Source organism: Bidens hawaiensis, unplaced genomic scaffold (assembly GCF_021521415.1).
Source record: "Bidens hawaiensis isolate Kalapana, Puna unplaced genomic scaffold, B.hawaiensis_p1.1 tig00029607_1, whole genome shotgun sequence".
In the NCBI taxonomy this organism is placed as follows: Eukaryota; Viridiplantae; Streptophyta; class Magnoliopsida; order Asterales; family Asteraceae; genus Bidens; species Bidens hawaiensis.
In genome coordinates this window covers 102,497-128,073 of record NW_027494903.1, presented here as the reverse complement: position 1 = coordinate 128,073, position 25,577 = coordinate 102,497, and the positions used below count along the sequence as shown (strand labels likewise).

The 25,577-nt window shown below is 32.8% G+C and overlaps 2 protein-coding genes across 2 annotated transcripts; both read left to right on the top strand.

Moving 5' to 3' along the window:
• The first annotated feature begins 21,605 nt into the window (after positions 1–21,605).
• Positions 21,606–22,343, top strand: LOC143579128 (uncharacterized). The gene is made up of 2 exons (XM_077062518.1): positions 21,606–21,947; positions 22,050–22,343. The coding sequence occupies exons 1-2, from the start codon at positions 21,606–21,608 to the stop codon at positions 22,341–22,343; spliced, it is 636 nt and encodes a 211-aa protein (XP_076918633.1).
• Positions 22,344–22,351: 8 nt separating this feature from the next.
• Positions 22,352–24,385, top strand: LOC143579127 (uncharacterized). The gene is made up of 5 exons (XM_077062517.1): positions 22,352–22,548; positions 22,644–22,915; positions 23,873–23,925; positions 24,254–24,310; positions 24,374–24,385. The coding sequence occupies exons 1-5, from the start codon at positions 22,352–22,354 to the stop codon at positions 24,383–24,385; spliced, it is 591 nt and encodes a 196-aa protein (XP_076918632.1).
• Positions 24,386–25,577: the final 1,192 nt, after the last annotated feature.

Sequence of the window (25,577 nt, the reverse complement as noted above, 5' to 3'; positions counted from 1 at the left end):
ACGATATTCATGGGTTTTATTTATGAGTTCAAAAGATCAAACATCGCGTCTCGTTCAAAATTTAATCACTAAGATCGAATCACTTTACAAACTGAAAGTGAGGAGAATTCGAAGTGACAATGGTACTGAATTTAAAAATACTGTATTGAATTTCTTTTGTGTACAAAAAGGAATTCATCGAGAATACAGTGCCCCTTATGTACCACAACAGAACGGTGTAGCTGAAAGAAAGAATAGAACGTTGATTGAAACTGCTAGAACAATGCTTGCTGATTCAAAGCTTCCTGTCCAGTTTTGGAATTAGGCGGTGAATACGGCCTGTTATACACTCAATCGAGTTCTAACTGTTAAATGACTCAAGAAGACCAGTTATAAATTATTGAATAATCGTAAACCTAATTTAAAGTACTTGGAACCATTTGGATGTCCGTGTACTATGTTGAAAAAGGATGTCGGAAAGTTTGATGAAAAAACCATTGAGGGTTATTTCTTGGGATATGCGTCTCCTAAGAAAAGAGTGTTTAACTTTACGTCCAGTTGTGTTGAAGAGTGGTACCATGTGGACTGTCAAAAGTACACTACTCCTTCCCAAGGAAAAGGTCCCGACTGGATGTTTGACTATGAGGGCTTATTCAAGTCATTTACTCCAACAACCGATCATCCAGATGAAGATTTAGTTCGTGCTTATTTTGAAGAACATTTGGAAATTCCAAGGTTTGCAAGTTCAAATGATGTTGAAGCTCCAATTGCTGCTCCAGTTGAAGAACCTGATAATGAGTCTCCTGTTCATTATGATAATACTTCTACTTCATCTGATGATAATGCAATTGTGGATCAAGTTATTGGACTTGACAGTGATGTTTCATCTCCAGAATTGGGTGAACATTACACTAATCTATTTGAAAATGTTGCTGTTTGTGAAAATCCTACTCTCAGGATTCATAATTACCATCCACAAGAAAACATTATTGGAGACCTTGATGTAGGGGTTCTGACACAACATCAAGTTGCTTCTTCAAGTGACAATAATGCTCTATGTGCTTATGCTGACTTACATTCATCTGAGATTGCAACTATTGCTAAATTCACTTGTTTTCTATCTCAAGTTGAGCCAACGACTCCTCGTGTGGCACTTCAAGATCCTTCTTGGGTAGAAGCCATGCAAGAAGAATTACAGCAATTTGCACGTTTAGGTGTTTGGGATCTTATTGACAAACCTGCTAGAGTCAAGAAGGCAATTCCGACTAAGTGGGTATATAAGTGTAAGAAAGACGATCGTGGGGTAATTGTGAGAAACAAGGCACGTTTAGTGGTACAAGGTTTTCATCAGCAAGAGGGTATTGATTACACTGAGGTTTATGCTCCAGTTGCAAGATTAGAGTCTATTCGAATCTTTCTGGCATATGCTGCTTACAAGAGTATTAAAGTTTATCAAATGGATGTAAAGAGTGCTTTTCTCAATGGTGAACTTCATGAGGAAGTGTTTGTTTTACAGCCTCCAGGTTTTGAAGATCCTGATTATCCTGACCGTGTTTACCGATTAAACAAGGCATTATATGGTCTACATCAAGCCCCGAGAGATTGGTATGGCACGCTCGCCGACCATTTGACGGATAACGATTTCAAACGTGGAACTGTCGAATGCACTTTGTTTTATAAGAATATTGGTGATGATCTTCTGCTCGTTCAGATTTATGTTGATGAAAAAATTTTTGGGTCTACAAACGACACGTTGTGTAAGGAGTTTGAGAAGACTATGCAAACCAAGTTCGAGATGAGTTCGATGGGAGAAATGAATTTCTTTTTAGGGTTGTAGGGAATCTTCATTCATCAGACAAAATATGTGAACGACGTCTTGAGCCGATTCAAGATTACTGCCGGAAAAATCCCTTCTACTTCTCTTCCCGTGGGTCACAAGTTATCACCGGATGAATTGGAGGATACCGTTGATACGACCCCGACATAATGTTTGATGTTTGTTTATGTGCTAGGTATCAAGCTAGTCCTCGAGTGACTCACCTGGCAGCGGTTAAGCGCATTCTGCAATATCTAAGGGGAAATCCTGACATCGGGTTATGGTACCCCAAAGATGATACGTTCAATCTTACCGCCTACTCAGATTCATATTATAGAGGATGCAAGATCAATTTCAAGTCTACTACAGCGGGATGTCAATTCTTAGGAAGCCGACTTGTTTCCTTGCAGTGTAAGAAGTAGAAAACGGTCTCCACTTCAACCGCCGAAGCTGAGTATGTTGCAGCCTCGAGTTGCTATTCCCATGTTTTGTGGATACAACAACATCTTCGCGACTATGGTTTAAAGTTTCTTACTACTCCAATCTTGATTGATAATTCTGCTGCTATTAGTATCACCAAGAATCTCGTACAACATTCTAAAACGAAACATATCGAAATTCGATATCATTTTATACGGGATTGTTATGAAAATAAATTAATTGACCTTGAGAAAGTGCATACTGATTTTCAAAAAGCCGATCTATATACCAAAGCCTTTGATAAAACACGTTTTAACTTTTTGCTTTGTTTAAATGGATTGAAGACCCTTGCTGAGATCCAAAAATTAGGATAATTATCTTTAATTTATTATTGTTCTAGTTTAAATTTCATTCTGTTTTTAGGTTTTAGGGGGGTGAATCTTAGAAAATACAAAAATATTGTGCTTTTCGTTTGTATAGATAAAACCCAAAAACATAGAAAAAATTAAAAATCAAAATAAAAAAAATGTGTTTTCATGTCTTTATTGTTTTTCTTTAAAATTAAAATTTTGAAAATCCAAAAACATCTGAAAATTTGAAAATCCAAAAAGAGTATGAAATTTTAGTTCTATGTATAAGAAAATTTGGAAAATTCAAAAAGATTGTGAATTTCTCGTTTTTGTACAGAAAAATCCGAAAAAGACAAAAAGATTGTGTTTTTAGTATGTAAAGAGAAAAACCAAAAAGATTTTTGCTTATGCTCGCTGAAATTTCTTGTAAATGTTTGGTCCTGATAATTTCTTGTATATGTTTGGTCCTGATAATTTCTTGTAAATCTTCGGGTTAGCCATTTACCTGATAAATGGATAGTACTTGGGGCGTTCGTTAAGCTTTCTACTTTATTTTTAGCTGAAAATTTAGTCAGTTATTTAAGTTTGTGAAGCGTACTTGCATGTTTTGGTCCTGTTCTCTACTTGTAGATGAATAGGATAGCCATTAATTTATAAACTTAAATTAACTGGGGCACTTAAAATTATTTTGTTCTATGCTTCTCAAAATTTTGAGTTTTTGAAGCAAAAAAGAGAAAATACATTGATTATTTGACCACAAATCCAAAAAGAAATAAGCTTAAAAGACTTTGTGCTTAATCATTTGTGCATTAATAGGTCTTAAACAAGCTGTTAGAGTAAAGTAAGTGATATAAACTTAAAGAAAAGCCAAATTGAAAGAGGTGTTAGTCTCTAGCAAAAGTCTCGGTAAAGATGGCAGAAATGTAATAACCGGTCATACTCAAGCCATATAGTTGTTGATCACCCAAAAATATTATAAAGCAAATAACAGGCGTTAGGATTCTGGACACTGTGAGTTTTTATGCGGCTTAATCATCTGGGTATTCATAAGCATGAATATTTCACTCGCTTTCTAGAGCAAACCCAAAGTCATTAAACTTGATCACTGTTGTACTCCGTACAATCCAAATTACTGACTTGATCAAAATTCGCTGTTAGTCATACAATTGTTCCTCCCTTGCGTGCGTCCCAATACCAATAAGAAACGGACCCCAGGGGATACAATGTATGTAAGCCGACAGATGAACTCGTGCATACTCACTCACAGTAAAGGAAACTTGATGCATTGCTCAGAATTTCAATAATTGGTATCAAAAATTTTGATCAACACTATAATGGTTTAAGTCAAGTTGGGGTGATTTGGCAAAAATCAAATTAAGCTTGAACCGAGATTAGGGACTGATAGTTTCTGATATTATGTGCGCTAATTGAACTATAAATCATATCACAAAAATGCTCGAAGGTTTGTTATAAGATTTAAGTGGACAACAATATCAATGACCGACTTAACGCCAGTCATAATATCGCTGAAATATAAAACTGTGATGGAAGGGCATTTTGGTCAATATGATTCTCTGCTCAAACTCAACAAAAATACAAAAATATGTACTGCTTTTGATAAATCATTGAAAAACACAAAAGGATTGTCTATTTTTTAATGTTCGAATATTCCTTTGTAAATACATTCTTTCTTTTTTTCAAAATACCAAAAATATTTTATCTTTTTTACTTTACATATTATTTAATGTTTTTAATTTATGTTTCGTAAAAGTGAAACGTTTTTTAAAGTATTCAATTATCGAGATAAAAAGGTCCTCGGTAAGTCTTTTAAGTTAAAATTTTAATTTATTATTTAATTAATTCTTTAATTATTTCATTTAATTATTTAAGTTAAAATTAAATAAAGTTTTTTTTTAATTCGGTAAAAGCTACTTCGTTAAGTATGGATAACGAACTAGGTGATTCTTTAGCGAACTGATTTCTAGTTCGCTCACCTAATTCGCTTCCGCACTCTGTAACGAATCATCTCTACTTCGTTATACATATTTAACGAATCAAGACACAATTCACGTCTTGTTCGCTACTCTGAGTTAACGAATTGGAATAACGAATTGTCAAATTCGTTGTTTAAAATTCAAACGAATCATTTGATTCGTACATAAGGTACTTCGGGAAACGTGTAAGGCTATATAAGACAAAGCAAACAAACAGTTCTCACTGTTCATCTTCTTTCTTCAACCTAAAGTCACCTTTTTCAAAATTTTTCTCTGATTTTCGACCTTCATATTTCGATCTTTCATGAATATCATTGTGTTACTATGGTATAAACGATCACGGCAATGTGATTTTCGTCAAAAATGACGGTGTATGAATAGACTATTTATGGATTTTTATGTTCTAAGGGTTTTCCGAGTTCTAAAACCCTGATTTATTTATGATATGTTGTGTTTTTGTAGTTGATATATATTCATTTGTGATCGGAATGCGATTCCAAGACCCTTGGTAGACTCTAATAGAAGCATGATTCTAGTTTGCCGGGTCGATTGTGTGTTAATGGTTTGGGGGTTCTTGTTTACTCTGGTTAACCTAAGTATTTCTGGGTTTTGAGTCTCAATCTCAACACCATGAGCTTAATACTATGTTTCCGAGTTCAATACACATAAAGTTTTGATTATCCACGATAGTTATGGGTTAATTGAAGCTTGATTCGTATTGTTGACTATCGGTGTTCATCTTAATTTTGACTTTGACTATGCGGGTCAAAGATTAAGTCTAAATTATTGACCATTCGTTATCTTTAGCGAATTGGAACTGCTTCGTGTCCAATTCGTTAAAGAAATACACGAACTAGTTCAGCGAATCAGTTTCTTAACGAATCAAATATGGATTCGCCAAATCTATAACGAACTAGACTTCAGTTCGTTAAACTTGTATAGTTGATTCGCTGTGTCTCTTTTGTTAACTTATTTACCTGATAGCGAATCGCTTGATTCGTTACTGGAAGGTAACGAATCATAGAGACAATCACACGAATGACATTTAGTTTGATTTATTTAATTAAATTTATTTATCATTTAAATTAACTAACTTATTCCAACCGTCTAAACGCGTAAATACATTAATTACACATATCATATGAAATTAAATACACCATTTAAAATAAATAAATATATATATATATATATGTGTGTGTGTGTGTGCTAATTGTATATTACATCTTCACATTCCTTATATTCGTTCATATTTATAAAGTTAAAATGGCTGATCAAGTAAATCAAGATCCACCGGTTGCTGATCAAGGGCAACAAGAACAACCACCACAGGAGCAACCACCTCAAGTACAGAAGGAGGATGTTATTTTGTTACTATATGCCACGAAACACAACATCTGTGCATATATTGATCAAGATATTGCAGACGTTGACGTATTTGGAGACATGTTAGCATTTTTAAGACGTTCAGTGATGAAAAATTCTATACACTATACATATAATAGAATTTAACTATGACAATGGGTTGCCCAGAATTCGAACCCGGAACTAGTCGGATGGAGTAGATAATTTCTTTGTTAAATCAGTCAAAATCCCTCCCCAAGCCGTGCTTGCATTTTTCATTGCACACGGCTTTCCCTCTGTATACATCTAAAACTCAGTTCTTTCATTAGACAAGAAAAGATTGAATACTCAGTTGAGTTAATCCTTACTACATACTACAGCAACATTTCAGAATAGAAAAAAATCCCTTTTTTAGCTTTTCATTTCATTATTGAATTCTTTATTAGTATTAGAATATTTAGTGATCAAATTTTTATTTACAACGTTTCATAACGCATGATTGGCCAAATCATTGATACAAACAATATCCAAATACCCAATCCGCCTTCTAGATAACGTTCGCGAAATAGAAGAAACTCTTAGAAAGGTCAAGGAAATAACTTGTTCTTCTTCTGTAAAGAATTCTTCCAATAATTGCGAACCGAATCTTTTCAAAAAAGCACGTACAATACTTTTATGCTTACGAGCTAATGTCCATATCCGGTTCATCCTTCGGAACCATATCACATCCCGAATCTAATGAAATAGGATGAATTGAGACGGTATTTTGTAAATACGTAATTATCTTGAATAGATTAACCATTTCTTTATTTTCGATCGCCTGAGAAAAGAAAGATCTTGTTGTTTCTTCAACAATTTCTGATCTCTAGTGGACCTCTCAGTAGGATTCGAACCCAGATGAAGTTCTGACCATCTGTCAGAGAAAAAAGAACGAACGGATCTTGTAGGATTCCCAATAAATTCTTCGATTTCTTCCGGAAGCATATGATTAATCATCTGCTTCTCACGTTCTGTGAATAGCCGGGACATTGAGGAATATCCAGAAATGCAATCACTGATCGACCCATAGTGTCTTTGAGTATTATTAGACAGTTTTGGGATACTGCTGAGGTTGTGGAGGCGGAAAAACATATTAAAGCCACGATTAATCAAACTGCTATTACAATTGATGTGGGAGTGGTTCTCCGTGTGCTTCAATTTGGTGATAATGATGACAACCCGAGTGAATTTGACAAGCAGTTGATCAAGGGTTTGTTTACTCGTCTACGTTATGGTGGTGATATTGACAAGTCTATGTTGAACAAGAATGGTTTATTCCCACCATACAAATATCTTCTTCATGTTTTAATTCATTGTATGAGTGGTCGGCGTGGTGGATTTGACGAATGTAGAAGTAGTATACAGTCAGCTTTTGTTGCTCTTATTCTCAACAAGCCATTTAACTACTCTGAGCTAGTTTATGATCATCTGCAAGAACAAGTTCAGCAAACACTTCAAAAGAAGAAGTTCTTAATGTATCCTCGCTTCCTACAGCTGATTAATCAAAACTTAATTCCCAATTTAGTCATTGATAAAACTCAGGTGAATGATGTGCTTCCTATGGAACACATGAAAGCTGATAATGTGCATCGAATGTTGGTTTATAGAAAGGAGAAGCCAAAGGATAAAAGGATGATTGGTCATATCATTAATCCGAACTATGTATGTCCTCCTGATGAACGCTGGATCCACGACGATTCGGATTCCGAGCGTGAAGGGAGAGAAGATGGGAACGATGATGATAGGAATGATGATGGTAATGATGGTGATGATGGAGCTGGTGATGCTGCCTTTCAAGAGCAACAAGAGGCAGTAAATGCTGCATTAGCTGCCACCATTGTAGCTCAACAAGAACGAAAGAGAAAAGGGAAAGCGGTGGCAACTAGAGAGCCATCAAAGAAGAGACGTGTATCAGCTGGGGCTAGGGTGATTATTGGTGTACCACCATCTCGTCAATCAACGCCTTAACGCTCGGTTGTGCCGCCTACTATTAGCACTCCGATGCTTACATTGACGACGACGTTGGTGTCCCATGAAAGGCTTGGTTTAATTCCACAAATGGCATTATCTGAAATACCAAGGCCTCCTGCTACATTGTCTACTGTCCCTTCAACACCATCTATGAGGCCTCCTCCTCCTCGTCCTACTACTACTCCTCCTCCCAATGATGTCTCTTTCATAAGAATCACTCGGCCTCAGGGACCAATCCAACCTGTTCATCCCTCATTGTACAATCTGCCACTGAGTCGTCAGACGGAGATGCTGTTAAATCTTCTCCACCTTTATGAAAACCAAATGGCAGCTGACCATCAGAATCAAGAATGCCTTATGGAGAATCAAAGACGGATGATGAGTTATATCTCATTTTGTCAGAAGGAGACTAAAGCGCTGCGAGTGATTGTTGAGTCTCAGGGGGTGAAAATGAAGGAACAAGAAGAGTTAATCTTGTAGTTGACTTGCAAAGAAGATGCCCTAAAGAAACTCATAAATGATGATCAAGATCCTGATGAGTCTGGTGAAGGAGGTGAGCCTAAACAATCGCACGGCTCATCTTCCGGTGCTGGTATAAGTGGCGGTGAGGACTCGGGTAAACAGATTGTTATATATATCATGATCCAACTGTCGCTAAGCCAATTGAGATGATTTCGGCTAATACTTTGATATTTATGGATGGATCGGGGATGGTTAGAAGTGTGGTGAACAGAGATGATATAGAGGTTGGTGAGTTTGTTGATAGGTCTCTGACACGGGAGAAGATTTCCATACTGCTTGGGTTGAATGATGATCAGTTGACTGTGTTAGAGACTGAGCCTGATGTCGAGGTGGTGAATGAGGAAGGTATATTGGATGATCCGTCTATTCAGATGAATACGGAATTCATTTATGAAGACGAGGATGTTGAGATGGAAGATGTAACTCCTGAGGAGTATCCTGGCTTGTTTCAACACACGAACTTTGATCAAGGTGCTCCTGTGTTTGATGAGCAGACAGTTAAAGCGGCAGAAGATGATTTGGAAAAGATGTCTAAAGGAAAGAAAGTTGTGGATACTCGGTTCAGATCGATTGAGAGCACAACTGATGCTGACATTGCTAAGTGGTTAAACTACAAAGCGGCGGGTAAGATTATCAAGGCATACCGTTTTGTTGATCAAGAACGAAAAGACACAGCTGCTGCATGGGTCAAAGAAAACCAAGTGACCTCCTTCAAGACTGTTTCCAAGGTACATGGTGATATTGTCTCATGGCTTTACGATTCCGAGCTTAAAGTATGTATAATTAAATGGAGAAGGGGATCCAGTACTACGAGACGATAATGGACGTTCTTACTTTACCGCGTTGGGATGTTCGTACCCTCGCATGACGTCCATTTATCAATCGTGGGGGTTACCGGACAGCTGAGTGGTTTCATCAACACTTACTGTTCGAGGTCAATCATGGCTTTAAGTTCTTCAAGCCCCAGGTCCGGAGACGTAAGCGTATTGACGAGATTGACCCTAGGATTGGCTGGAGGAAACTGGTTCTTAAGGTAAAGCCGCCAATGACGATGAAGCGGGTTCCTGTGAAGACGATGCCCCAACAGATGCATCTCTCGTTCAACCGCTGGTATTATGACAATCGTACTGGCGAGGCCGTCATTTTCCTTGGTAAAGGACTTAAGACCGAGCTTATCAAGATAATCGACCCGATGTGGTTGGTTAATTTATCAGAGACAGATAATGACGTGCTACATAGGAAACAGATTCTGATCGAGCGCAATGAAGACTACGACCTGGCTATGCATTTCCAGCGCGTTGTGCGTGTATGTCATGAAAATGGAATTTGTAATTGCAGAGACTGGCAGTCCAAGCGCTTCAAGTAACTTAAAGACAAAGAGCTCAAGACGAGGGGGTGTCTGTTAGTGTACGGTTTTGCGTCTTGAGTCTTTGTAATTATCGTTAACGTTTTTGTTTTATGTTTAATGTAATAATTAATTAAGTTATTGTCTAGTTCGTTATATGTAATGTCTAGTTCGTTATATGTAATGTCTAGTTCGCTAATGTTGTTTACCGAACTAAGACTTAAGCTTATTCCCCCCCTGATTCGTTAGGGAATGTTAACGAATCAGAAAATGTTTCGTTAAGTTATTTTATTTATTAATGTATGTAATGAAGTAGTGTCTGGTTCGCTAGGGAATGTTAGCGAACCAGACCTATCTTCTATATATAGTGAACACTGTTCACATTTAATGTTAAGCTTTGAGAGTTAATTAACGAAACCCTGTCCAAATCCTCTCTCGATCTTCATCCTAATATTATACAATCACTAATACATATATACTGATAATACATAAACATACATAACACTAAATCATACGTAATTATGAGCTAGATCTATAGTTAAGGTATTAATCGATTATACACATATCTGAGATCTGTTATTGTTATTGGATTGATACACCCGGGGTTCCAACATATTTCAGCCAAAGAGTATTATAGAACTCGAGACCATAAAGGCGGTTTGTCCGGATTCAGAATGGTACTATGTCGGTTGCAATAGTTGTAGTCGTAAGGTGATTGTGACTGTGGTGGAAGGTGAAGATGTTTACGAATGCAAGAATCAGAGATGTAATACTTTGGGTGTTACACCTACTCCTAGGTATATTGTATATTGTATATGTAAATATGTTTTAATAATAAATATTGCTATATTGTTGATTAAAAAAATTATTTTAGGTTTAAGATTAAGCTAAGAGTTCAAGATGGCAGTGGTGTTGTTTCGTTGATCCTTTTTTATCGGGATGCCAAACTTATTATCAACAAAACAGCATCTGAATTGCTTGCTACTAAAGATGAGGTTATGTTTTTATGTATTCATATTCTACTGCTTATTTTTTATTTATATAAAACAATGTTTATGTAACATATGTTTTTATTATAAATTTTTAGGATGATGTTGGGCATAGTGGATTTCCCAGTTAGTTGAACTGTTTGTTAGAAAAGAAGTTTGCTTTTAAAGTTGAGATTGCCGAATTCAATTTTAGGAATAATGTTGAGGTATACGGTATATCAAAGCTAACAGATGATCAACAAATAATTTCTGCTATTGAGAAAAGACTAATGCCTGAGTTTATAGTGGTAAATTCATCTGCTTTAACTTGTATCAACTATATTATTGCCTTATGTTTTAATTCTTTGTATTATATTTGTAGCCTTCTGATTCTGGATCTCTAACTTTTGGAAATTCTTTAACTGATCTTCAATCTACAAGTTCTGCTTCTTTAAAGGTTTTTTACACTTCTATATACTTTACATTCTTTTGTTTTTTTGGTTTGTTTTTATATTTTTTACACCTTTTTTTTGACAGATTTCTAAGGATGGGGATAACAAGACTCCAGTTTCTTATCGTTTGGTTGATGATGAAGTGAATGAGATCAAGTTGTTAAGTAGTGATTCAGATGACAAACTGAAGCGTAAGCTAGTGGATGTTTTTGAGGGTGATCAACCATCGGGATTTTCTTCTACTAAGTCGAAGATAAGCGATGTTCAAGATGATTCTGAGTTGGTTAGCGTTGTTGGATCAAGCAAGGATGGTGTTAAATTTCTTCCTCCGAAGGTCGAGAAGTGACTTGAAGACTTCATTGCTAGGTTTTATTTAATTTACATTTTAGTAATTAATAATAAATCACCTGAGTGTGTTCGGTGTTATTTATATTTTAAGACTTCATTTTGGTGGTGTTTTTGAATACTTTATGGTTCGGTTTTGATTTATTTACATACATTTCTTATTTATGATTGTGGTTTTTAATTTCTTGTAATTATCCTTTACCTTATTTTGGTTTTTTTGTTTATTGCAACTCATATATTTTAGTTTTAATTTTATTATTTTACGTTTTTAAAAATTTAATTATTTAAATTTGGGATTACATAATTCAATATTGACTATAAAAAAATGTATTCAATATTGACTTAAAAAAATTAATTAACTTCTACAAATATTAAAGTTTAAGATAAGATCAATATAAATAGCATAGATATGATATCTAGGTTATAATATTATATTCCAGGATTAAAATATAATCTTTATATTTTCAAGAAACCCGTTTACCATTTGATGACCCGGGTCAAACCGACTTTTGGTATTATTTATAACCAATTTTATATTCTTTTTACTCTATTTCAACTATCCGATCAATATCAAAAAAAATCTCGATTTTCTTCCGTGTTTTGAAGGTAAGTTGGTTACTTCAACCCTAATTATTGTTTGATTTTATTCCCAAACAATCTATGTTAATAGATTTTTCTTGATTAGTACACATATTTGTTCATCATTTACTTGAATTTCATATATTTGTTTTTATTATTGTATAGCTAATTACCAATAATATTGACTAATCAGATGAATTATCCTGCATTAGCCGTGTTTAATCAACCCTTCGTTGAACATATGGTCAGTATCTACCAGTTAATAGTTGTAGTTGTTATAATGTACTTCAAATTTTTAGGTTAATCTATGCTAATTTAGTTTCAATTGTATTTTATAGAAAATTCCCAAAGAGTATTTTAAGCTTCTTTTCCCTAATGAGTCTGTCCATGAGACCGTTAAGATTACACATCTAAATCAACAGTGGAGTGTTGATATTGATCTAAGCTTTGATAAGTATGTATTTGGCAATAGATGGCTCCCATTTGTAAATGACAACGGTTTCGGATTTGGTGATGTTTTGCTTTTCTTTCCCACTCAGCCACACGAGTGGAGATTATTATATGTTCCAGAACATCCGGATTGGAAGCATAAGGTTTTTGATGTCTATGTCTCTTATCCATCAATGAATAAGTTGTTACAAATTTTTTCTTACTTATATATCAGTTTTAAATTTTTATATATTTATATGTTTATTTCTTAAAATTTGTCTTTTACAGTATTGTTAACAATGCTTTATAAATTTGTATGTCAGCAATTAAGAGACGATCAGCTTGTACTTTATCTTTCATATCTGAATCGTGGAAGGTCATCTGCCAACTGGGATGTTTCTGCAACTGATGCAAGTAGATGGACTCTTGTGTTTAAAAGTGTCAAAAGCAGTATTCCTGGATATGCATTTGTTGGTGAATGGCCCAGTTTAGCAAGACATGTTAACTTACAAGTTAATGATTATCTTGTGTTTTTACTGGTTGATCCCAATACTCTCAGGTTATATGTGTTTGATAGTCGTGGTGTTGAACGGACACAGTTTGTTCAACGAATTAATATTGCTGGTGGTTCAGACAATGTTGATACAATTACTGTTTAAGGTTAATTTTTCAATCTTCACATAATTTGTGTATCAAAATATAATTATTTCTTAACTTTTTTATATGTTTTTATTATTAGATGATGATAGCTTTGGTGTTATTGATATAGAAGGTGAGCGTGTTTGGATTCGAGATGAGGATGTCAGTGACAATTTTCTTGAAGTTGTTATCAGGGATCATTTGGTAAGTTTTTTTCCATGTCATAAATTGGTTATGGTATACTTACTTTTTTTGTATTCAAGTATGTATTATTATAAAGACTAAATAATTTTGTGTATATATTTTACAGCGTTTACCTGTTCAATTTGCACGTGACAATGGATTAGATAAGGAGACTAGGTTGGTGTTGATAAATCCAAATGGTGAGGATGTGATGACTATAATCCACATTGAATACAATTATGGTAATTACAAGTTTAGAGTTCATGACTGGCCAGAACTTGTTCGTCTTAATTCGCTCGATTTCGGGAAGAAATGTCTACTCGAGTACAACCGTCCAACTCATTCTCTGATCTTGTCACAAGTATTTGAATAGGTTTTAAACAAGCTTTTGTGGTATCCATGTTTGGGTTATTGAATATTATGTTTTGGTTGTTTAAGTTATGCTACAATTGACACTTTAACTTTTTTCTGTTTAATATCTTTTGTTAATTATTATGTTTTGGTATAAACTTAACATATTTTATAAAATATATGTTTATCATATGTTTAGATTCGTCATACATGTTGATGTGGTTGAATACGTACCATAAATGTTTTAGTATCTCATGTTTAGTAGTATATATTCATTCTATATTAAATTTACCTATTTACTAGATGTTTTATATTCATATTTTATGTTTACCATATTTGATTATAACTAACAAATAAATGTGTTTTAATTCTTAATTTGTTATGATTCTTCTAGAATGTAGTTTTCAAATTCAATAACCACCACTCTTATATTCCATTTATGTTAATATGTTAATTGCATTCTAACAAAATTGTTTGGGTGTTACCTAAGTTAGAATATTATTTTAAAAAGTGTTAAAAATCCCTAATCATATTTTAGGTTTAACATCTTCTTTATCATTCTCCTTGCCGTCATTGAAATATGTATCTGTTCCTTAATTTCTAATAATTTACTACTTATAATGTTTAATTTACTTTTAACTATTTTATATAAGTTGTATTTCTTAGATTAATATGTTAATAACTAATATTATAAATTTATATTATTTTGTTTCATGTAGAAAGATTATTTTTGTAATGACAACTTCTTTTCTTATGCTTGTCGAAGATCCGAAATTTCATATTCAGGTATTCTTAAAATTCTATGATAATATTTTTGTCTAAACTTTCAATATCTAATTTTGTAAATCTGAATTTTGTTATTAGGAAATTCCAAAAGAATTTATCTTGCAAAATTCTTTAACGTTTAACATGTTGCCTAAAACAGTTGAAATTGTTCATTACAAAGGATCATCGATAGTGGAGTTAAAAAAGCATGAAAAAACAGTTTGTTTGGGTGATGGAGTTATTGATCTAATGTGTTCTTTGAAGATTCGTCCTTATGAGAGGGTTATTTTTATTTTAATTGAAGATGAAACTAAATGGTTAGTTAGAACTCCTTCCAAGAAAGCAATTTCTACTTTGCATCGACAGGCATTTGTTTTATACGATCATAATAGAATGAATGCTAAATTGGTAAAATTCACTTTCTTTTTTTTAATTAATAGTTAGTATTAGAAACATGTATATTATAATGGTCTTAACATATAGTATGTTTTCCTATTTTCCTAACTAGTTGTTTCAAAGAAGAATATTGAATCCTAGTTTCAAGACGCGCTTCAAATCGGAGTAATTAAGTTCATATTTGATCATAACCATTCATGGGAGATAAATTTTAAATTTTATAAAAAACACTATTTATTTGGTGACGGTTGGAAACAGTTGGTTCAAGATTTGGCTTTAAGAGATGGTGACGTTCTTTGGTTAAAGTATGGCAACACGTCTACTGCTGATTTTATAGTGTATGACAAGAACGGTATTCCTTTATTGTTTTCACATTTACCACCAATAATTTTTCATCGATTATCAAATTTCAATACACATGGTGAACATACCGTGGAGTCTCCATATTGTGAATCAGTAGTTGGTTATTCTCACAATCCCGTTATACATCATGGTGATAATAATACGGCTGAAAACTCTAATTGTTATTTAGAGTTCCATAAGAAGATTGAATATCGTATGGTAATAAATTTTATATGTTTGTAATATATTTTGTTATAAGTTTGTTCATTTAAATTTAATTTAACCATATTAAATTTCTAATTTATTTTGTTTTTAATATTTTAGCGACTACCTGCTGAAGTTGGTAGACTAGCGAATCTGAAAAGTACACGCTTAATTAAGTTCAGGAGTTTTTTAGGCAATGAAACCATCTTTAAAGTTAAAAACGGAGGAAAAAACGAGAAGGGTCGCTTTACGTTAATTGGATGGAAGGATTACGTGATCAACAATCAATTATGTTTTGGCAAGACTTTAGTTATTCGTTACTATAAGAATGATGTTGCTTTGGATGTTCTTAAAGTTATTTAGTTGTGATGTTTTGTTTTCGTATTTATTTTTATTAATTTCTACTTTATTAAAACTTTAATGTAAGAACCATTATCTTTATTTATTTTGTTTGCCTTAGAAATAATGTGTTTATGTATTGTTTTTTATTTCATTTAATCATGTTTATAACAAATATTTGTCAACATAACCATAATTACGATAAACAAAATCTTTGTAAAACCATAACTTATGTAAATGTAAAATTTATGTTATTCATACTTTTTTTTAAATCTGGTCAAAATATATTAATATTAAACGATTGACTTACATTAAGCTTAATTACGATTTTCTAAAGATATTCATTAGGAAATTTATATCATATTCCTTAATTTAAGATTCTTTCCATTTTGTTACATTAATGGCATTTTAATTTACTTTTAATATTACACATCCTTAAATACTGTTTCATAATTTTTTCCTCTATTAGCCATTTTATATGATTTGTCAAGATATCTTCCACCATTTTTTTCCATTATTGGTATAATCATGTCTTCATCTTCTAGGAAACGTAAAACTGTTCTCTCCACTTCAAAGAGCAAAAACAACGATCCAAATGGTATTTCAGTCTTTGTTCATATTTGTTTCAACTCATTCGATTATTTCTTCAATTAAACTGTATTCTTTATGTTTTATGTAGGTAATATTCCAAAAAACCCATTGTCTGATGTTTCCAACTCAACCTAGTCAAATAATGTTCAAAATGTTCATTCGAATCCACCTACCACGTGTTTTTTTAACGGATACTCATATCCAGTATATCATTCCAATCAATACGGTAAAATCTCGATGCGTCAACATTTTAATATTAATTTTAACAATCTTTAATTTGGTTGTTTTGTAATATTAATGTTTTCATTTACTTTGAATTAACCTATTTTCGTATCCTATGTTTGTTGAAATAAAGGTCAACCTCAAATCGGCCATTTAGGTAACCTTTTAAGCAATACACCAGTTATCATATCTCAAAATTACACATCAAATAACTATTCATCAAAAAACGGTTCAAGTAAGTTTTATATTTATTATATTTATAATATATTTGTAAATTTATTGTTAATACTTTATTGGACTTATTTAAAAATTATAAACGCAGATTCAAACATTAGAACCCGTACACAGTATGAAGTTCAAAGGAGTTGTATTACTACAATTCACAAAAGGACGGAAAACTTACCTCCGTCAACTCTACCAAGCGTAAACAATAATTCCCCAAACTACCAACGTTCGTTTCTCTTTTTGTCATTCATAAGTATTCTAATTCTCTGGCTACTGTTATTTTCATTATTCATTTTTCATTATATTTACATTATAAATATATTTCCAGATGATACTTCTACGCAGCTTGATGGTTTTTATTCTTCAAATCGGAAACAAAAAAAGCAAATTGTAGATGCTAAACGTGATAAATTAAATCACTCCTTAAACCAAGCTTCTCAAACAATGTCGTCTTCTTCAAGTAAAACCTTTCTCCTTTTAGTCATATATTTGTAATATTAATCTATTTGTTGTTTTATTAGTTATAAAATATTGTTTATAACAGGTTGTGTTATTTCCTCTAACATCATCCCTAATACAACATCAAATTTGAGCGGTTCTGTTTCTAACTACATAAACTCTGGAACTACGTCATCAAAAAGGAGTGTTGGAAGACCAAGGAAAACAACCAATACTACTCCTATACCTATGCAGCAGTTAAACGATTTTGAGTTTGTTGTTGATATTTTTAAAGGCATATCAATAGGTTATTATTTAATACATTATATAATTTTACATCCAATATTACAAATATTGTTCTTAAACTTATATGTCTCATTTATTGTATAGATTACGTTGATCATGGTGATCAAAGTTTTAAATGTGAGGCTTGTGGGAAGTTGAATCTAGAAGAGGAACAAAAAGCAGTGCCAGTACAACGTTCTCTTTATGTTGTCGCAATGGAAATGTTAAACTTCCTGATTTAAAGCAACCTCATGAAAGTTATGTAAAGTTATTTCGTGGCGAAGATCATATAAGCAAGTATTTTTTGAAAAATATTAGACGATTCAATTCTATGTTCTCCTTTACATCAATGGGTGGAAAAATTGACAATTCCATTAATAGAGGAAACGCTCCCTACACGTTTAGACTTGGCGGAGAAAACTACCATTCTATCGGAAGTCTTCTTCCATTAAATAATAACAAACCTCAGTTTGCTCAACTATACATTTATGATACGGAGAACGAAATATCAAACCGACAACGAGTATTTGGGTAAGGCTTACTTTTAAACATTATTTGTTTTTCATTTTTGAAACAATTACTGTTTTATCATATATTTCATTTATATTAATGTTAAAGTTTATTTGTTTGTTTTACAGTGAATCATCTTCAGATGCCAACAATTACGAAAATTATGTTATTAATTATCTCAAGGAAATGTTAGACTCACAAAATCCATTGGTTCAGGCATATCGTATGGTACGTGATACTTTTAAAGAAAATCCTCAGATTGATTTGAAGCTCCGCATTGTTAGAACAAGGAAATACAATGGTAGGACTTATAACTTACCAACTGCCTCTAAGGTTGCCGCTCTTATTGTTGGAGATATTGGTGATGCAATGAACAAGAGAGATATAATAGTTAACTCCAGGTCTGGTGGTCTTCGACGAATTAGTGAACTTCATCCTTCTTATATTCCTCTACAATTTCCTTTGCTTTTTCCTTTTGGTGAGGATGGTTATAAAGTAGACATTCCTCATAGGAATGTCGATCCTTCGTCTACGGCTGCCCGTAAGAAGTGCACGATGCGAGAGTTCTTTGCATATAGGTTACAAGATAGGCTGAACCAATTCTCACTACCCTTAAATGGATGAAGGCTTTTTCAGCAGCTTTTGGTTGACAAATATACCATGGTTGAGAGTCAAAGGTTGCATTTTATACGTGGAAAACAGAGTGAACTTAGGTCTGACACCTATGAAAGCCTTCGAAACCTTAAGACGGTAGGAAATTCAGATGTTTCAATATCTGGGCAGCGTGTAATTCTTCCGTCATCTTTTACTAGTGGAAGTAGATATATGATGCAAAATTACTTGGACGCTATGTGTCTTTGTTGATGGTACGGTTATCCAGATTTTTTCTTAACTATTACGTGCAATCCCGGTTGGCCAGAAGTAAAACGTTTTTTAAAGGATACCAATTTAAATTCTGAAGACAGGCCAGATATACTATGCTGGATTTTCAAAATGAAGCTTGATTCCATGATTAAGTTGTTGAAGGATAAGGCTTTGTTTGGAAAAATTAAAGCAGGTTCAGTTCCCTATTTAATATTTTTTTTTATATTTTGTTTACTGTTTGTTAAAGATATTTATTTTATTTAATTTTTGCTATTTATCTGTTTGATTCTAAATGCAGCCGTTTACACAATTGAGTTTCAGAAACGTGGTCTGCCTCATGCCCATATTTGCCTATTCATTGCTCCAGAGAATAAAATTCACAATCCGTCCCATATAGATAAATTTATTTCAAGTGAAATTCCTGACAAGGTCACTGAACCAGACCTATACCAGCTTGTGTCAGATCATATGCTTCATGGTCCTTGTGGTGAGGCTAATCCCAGTTGTAGCTGCATGATTGATAGAGAATGTTCAAAAAATTTCCCAAAACGATTTCAAAATGAGACAAGTATAGATTCCAACGGTTTTCCGCTTTATAAAAGAAGAGACAATGGACGTTACGTCGTTAAGAAAGGTATAAATCTAGATAATAGAAGTGTTGTGCCTTACAACAAAATTCTTTTACGAAAGTATCAAGCCCATATAAATTTCGAGTGGTGCAATCAAGAAGGATCAATCAAGTATTTGTTTAAATATATTAATAAGGGTCTAGATCGAGCTACAATTTTCCTTGTCCAAAATAACACTGCCGACAATGAAGAAATTTTCGTTAATCCATGAACAGGATCTATACATCTCGATCGGAAAAGAATCAAGAAAAAAAGAAAGAATCGGAATTTATCGATATATTTCTCGAAACAAATGAAAAGGAAACGAAAGATGAAACCTAAATCATGGATCAACTAAACCCTCTCGGGGACTTTATTAAGAATAAGAAAGAAGAACCTCATGTAAATACCATAGAATAAGGGGTTGATCCTATTCATGGAGATTCCATAAATATTCCATTCCAAAAATGGAAACAATTGGGATTTTTTTAGAAATTGGATGCAGTTACTAATTCATGATCTGGCATGTACAGAATGAAAACTTCATTCTCGATTCTACGAGAATTTTTATGAAAGCCTTTCATTTGCTTTTCTTCGATGGAAGTTTGATTTTCCCAGAATGTATCCTAATTTTTTGCCTAATTCTTCTTCTGATGATCGATTCAACCTCTAATCAAAAAGATATACCTTGGTTATATTTCATCTCTTCAACAAGTCTAGTATTTTGAATTTGTCAGTTATTTATATTCATCCATATCGAATTCTAAAAAAATACCATTTTGGTTGGCTCATTATCCATCAAATATCAAATAAAATCCTATACATCTAGCAATTATGGAATTTCGATTCTATGAATCTTTGACTGGAATATATGAGATAAGTGAAATAAAAATTGATGCTGAACTTATTTTAAGAGATGCAACCGGAACGGAATTTATAAAACAGTCCTAAAAAAAGAATTCTACCATTTAGGCTTACTCTTGTATCCAAACGGCGGATTTCTAATTTTTCATAGGGCCCTCCCGGAATTCCTTCTAGGGCCTGTTGAATAATTTTGATGGATTCTGTCATTTCACTGATTCATACTAAATAACGAGCTAATGAATCCCCTTCTTTTTTCCATTGGACTTCCCAATCAAATTCATCGTAACACTCATAATGATCAACTTTACGAAGATCCCATTTTATTCCAGAAGCTCCCCAAGTAGATGAGATTAAAGCTTTTTACGATTGTAGATATCTTTCAGCATGTGAGGCTGCTTGGAGAATATTTGCTTTTGATGTTCATTACAGAGTCCCGGCTGTTACGAGACTTCCTTTTCATTTACCTGGTCAACAACAAGTAATTTATAGCCCTGAGGAAGATATAGAAGATGTTCTTACCAAGACTTCCAATTCAGTTTCAATGTTTACTAGTTGGATGGAAGCAAATAGAAACTACGAGCATGCAAGGAGGCTATCATATGCTGAGTTTCCAACACAGTTTGTATGGAAAATGACATCACCACCAAAATGGTAGAAAGGCAAAGTGGGTTTGCTATTGGTAGAATTCATGTCGTTCCCGCATCATTTGACGAGGCATACTACTTAATAATACTTTTAAACAAGGTTAAAGGACCAAAATGTTTTGAAGATATTCGAACAATATATGGTTTTGTTTGTGATTCTTTTAGAGATGCATGTTATAGAAGAGGGCTTTTAGACGATGATAAGGAGTACATAGAAGCAATTGAGGAAGCAAGCCATACCGCAAACGGATATTATTTAAGAAATTTGTTTGCAACAATGCTTATAACATCGTCCTTATCAAGACCTGATTACATTTGGGATAATACATGGCAATTTGTAGTCGACGGGATTCTTTATCATCAACAAAAGAAACACAAGAATCCAGGTTAGTTTTGTTATATGTGTGAACTTGTCTTTTTGTAGTTTAGTTTATGGTAGATTTTTTTTCAGGTTTGTCTCTTAGTGACGAGCAATTGAAGAACTTGGCATTACTTTAGATTGAGGATTTCTTGGTATCCAACAATTCATCTCTACGTAGGTTTTCACACATGCCTTTTCCTGATCAGGAATCTGTTTCTACGTCAATGAATCCTCTTATGATGGAAGAATTATCTTATGATAAGGATTCTTTGTCAAATGATTTTAAGCTTTTGTACACATCTCTAACTGATAAACAAAAAAGCGTTTACAACGAAATATTCAACTCCGTGAAACGTAAAAAAGGTGGTGTTTTTTTCGTGTATGGTTACGGCGGTACCGGCAAAACATACTTATGGAAAACCTTATCTGCCTCAATTTGGTCAAAGGGAGAAATTTTTCTTAATGCTGCTTCAAGTGGAATAGCATCTTTGTTATTAGAAGGCGGTAGAACGGCTCATTCTAGATTCCTTATTCCAATCAATCTTACCGAGGACTCCCAATGTCAGGTAACTATTATAAATTTCATTAAGTCTAGATTATTTCACATTTAAATGTATGTTTTTAAATTATTTTAATGAATATAATGTTGACATATTCAATATTTTCAGGTTAAGGGTAATACAGATGTTTATGAGTTATTGAAGAAAACATCATTAATAATTTGGGATGAAGCTCCCATGATTCATAAACATGCATTCGAAGCATTGGACAGAACCCTAAAAGATGTTATAAACGTTGATTTGGGCAACACTTCTGGATCATTGTTTGGAGGTAAGGTAGTTGTTCTTGGTGGTGATTTCAGACAGATTTTACCTATTGTACAGAATGGAACAAGAAACGATTGTGTGAACGCCACAATTAGTTCTTCTTATATATGGTCAAATTGTAAGGTTTTGAACTGACTAAGAACATGAGGTTGACCGTTGGTTCTCAAATGTCATATACTTTAGAGATTAAACAATTTGATGATTGGTTGTTGGATATCGGTCAAGGTAATCTTGGTGGTCCTAATGATGGTGAAGCAACTATAAAAATTCCAGAGGATCTTCTAATAAAAGATTCCCTTGATCCTGTGTCTGATTTGATAGACTTTGTTTATCCTTCTATGTTAGATAGGTTTAATGATCTTACTTACCTTCAAGAACGGGCTTTGCTTGCTCCCTTAAATGATGTGGTTCAAGAGATTAATGATCGTATTTTAGCGTATTTCCTGGTCAAGAAATGGAGTACTTAAGTTCAGATAGCATCGACAAGGTTGAAAGTGTATCTGAGGATTTTGATCCCACGTTGTACTCTCCTGATTTTCTTAATGGAATAAAGATGTCCGGAATGCCAAACCATCGTTTGTTACTTAAGGTTGGAGTTCCTATTATGTTACTACGGAATATAAATCAGAAAAAAGGGTTGTGCAATGGAACTCGACTACAAGTTGTTAGTTTGGGTAAACGTGTCATTGAAGCTAAGGTTGTTTCTGGTACTAATATTGGATTTCGTACTTTACTTAGCAGAATAAGTCTTATCAATTTACTACATTAAAAAAAATAGGAGAATAGGTTAAATGTTCATCAATAGTTTCTTGAATATAGGGATAATCATGAGTTTTATGGAATCAATAAACCGTCATTTTTATTATTAACTAAAAAAAGACTCTTTGGAATATAATCACAATAATCATAACTTATACAATAATCATTTTGTTAGAAATCTTCATCTCTTCCATCATCTCTTCCATCATCTTCAACAATGACAACAATTGTTTCTTGGAAATTTTCATCCGAAACCAATAATTATCAGTTTATTCTTAGCGATCTGTCTACAATCCATAAGCCCTCTATTGAATCGGTTCTGTCGTTTAGCATTCCGTTTAAGTACCAAATAATAGGATACTGAAACCGCAAACAAGTTATTAACGACGAAGAGAGAGAACTATTGAATGTTCTAAATGAAGAGATTTTACAACATGAACAAGAACTACTTCCTTTTGTCAATGTTAGGTAGTGGTTTTATTATCCTATGCAAAATAATGTTGTTATCAAATATGTGAATGGGCAACAAAAGACTGTTAATCCGAAGTCCTTATTGCAATCCAATGACATTAATCTTTTAAGAGATTTAGATTTCTTGAAGCTTTCTAACGTTTTTAAAGCAAGAGCACATTTGGATTTGGAGAATGAGGTGGCTGAGAAGGTTAAATGGTTTTTAGATTGTCAAAATTATGAATCCGATTTTGATGATCTTCAAAGCTATTTTGGTTCTGATTCAGATGTTTAAGGTAAATCAGATCACATATGTAGTTAGATTTTTGATAAATATAAATTTTGACTTTATTGTTGACTTTGTTTTTTCCTTTATGTTATTAGTTTATTTCATATACATAGGCTTCTAAAAAAGTACAATATACACCTATAACAGTTTGTTTTTGTTTTGTCAGGTTGTTATGACAGTTTGCGGTTTTTGGTGGGTGGTGATGTAAGTTCGTTTTTGGTAAACTTAAAATCCACATGTTTATGTATTCTTTTAGAGTATACCTTTTATGTTTATATTTAGTTTGTGTTAGCATGAAGATTTTATTAAAGGTATTAGAATTTTAATTATTTGGTATTATTGATTACTTTTAATATGTCTGTCTCTAATATTATATTTTCAATGTATTTTTGTTTCTGGTTATAAACTTAGGTTATAAAATTATATTATTTTCTTTTTACCTCAACATAGTAGCTACATATTGTAGATATCATCCATTCATTATAATATACATTAACTTTTTGGTTTAATACTTAATAACGTTCCATGGTTTGTTTATATTTTTCAGGTGGTTAAGTTGCATGGTTTTGTTTTGGACGGAATTTTTCAAGGTCATCCTGTTCAAGTAATGTTAATATATAATTGTTTAATGTGGTTGATAAGACAATGAATCGTTTGTTTCTATTAGGTGATTATGTAGACAATGGTTTGATGTACTTCTTTTTGTGGATGTTTTTGAACACTTATATAGCGTTATATGTTATTATATTTTGAATGTTTATATATCATTATATATTATTATATTGTATGTTAGTGTATATACATTGTGTTATATATCTAATATCAACCCGTGTGTAACACGGGTACTAACCTAGTTGAGGAAATATTTGAGTGTGTGGGAAACTTTTAAAGTGAAATGATGGTTTGATTTAAGGTGGTAGTTTGAGATGTAATACGGGTGTTTGGAAACTTGTGGTTGTGTTTAGGGAAATTTTGACTGATAATAAGTATTAAATTGAAAATATCATAATTTATAAATAGTGATTGAAACATTCATGAAGTTTATTATAATAAGATTACAAGTTAACATATATTCTATAAATACAACATGGAGATTCAAGCTTGTGAACCACAACAATAATTCTTTTGCTAAAAATTTTCCACTAAAATGAGAGATGTTACGATAATTCGGGTCAGCTTAAGTTGTAAGATAATTTTCAAGAAAATTTGAAACAACCCAACCCACGTAACGCAATTTGTTCTCGAAATGCTTAAAATTTAAGTAGTGGAAAATATCATGGTAAACTAAGAAAATAAGGTTTGCTTAATTTAAAGTTTATTGTAAAAATAAAAGTAGATTGTCATGAGGAAGCAAAATAAATTTTATAAGGATCAAAATAAAATTTTGCTTATGGCGAAATTATAATAAGTGAATTGAATGTCAAAATTTGCTATGAGGTATCCATATGAATGATGAATGTCGTTTTGGGAATACAAATCTGCGTAATGAAAAGTTTTACCAAGTTCGTCATTTAATATCGTATAACAAAAATATCATGGCAAGTTAAAATGACCGTAATTGTGAAATAAAAAATAAACGATTTTTATTTAAAAAAATTTCTATGAGGTTTTGCATAAGGATTTTAAGACATTTACAACCAATAAATTTGTGAATTTCTTGAAAAAATCATGGCAAGACTATCATAAGAAATTTAAAACAAGGAAAATCGTATGATGCAAATTTTTTTTGTGAAAATTTATAATGAACCAAGGATTACATAATAAAAGTTGTTACGAGAATAAATTTGGATAATGAAAATTCTACCATGTGTATCATATAATATATTGAAATTAAAACGTCGTGAGAATTTAAATAATCGATATTGTGCAAT

Bases quoted from the DNA above. Each gene is read 5' to 3' on its own strand.
- LOC143579128 (XM_077062518.1), top strand. From the start codon at position 21,606: ATGAATCCTCTTATGATGGAAGAATTATCTTATGATAAGGATTCTTTG. The intron at 21,948-22,049 runs GTAACTATTATA...CAATATTTTCAG, and splicing joins CCGAGGACTCCCAATGTCAG to GTTAAGGGTAATACAGATGT.
- LOC143579127 (XM_077062517.1), top strand. From the start codon at position 22,352: ATGAGGTTGACCGTTGGTTCTCAAATGTCATATACTTTAGAGATTAAA. The intron at 22,549-22,643 runs GTTAGATAGGTT...ATCGTATTTTAG, and splicing joins GACTTTGTTTATCCTTCTAT to CGTATTTCCTGGTCAAGAAA. The intron at 23,926-24,253 runs GTAAACTTAAAA...TATATTTTTCAG, and splicing joins GTGATGTAAGTTCGTTTTTG to GTGGTTAAGTTGCATGGTTT.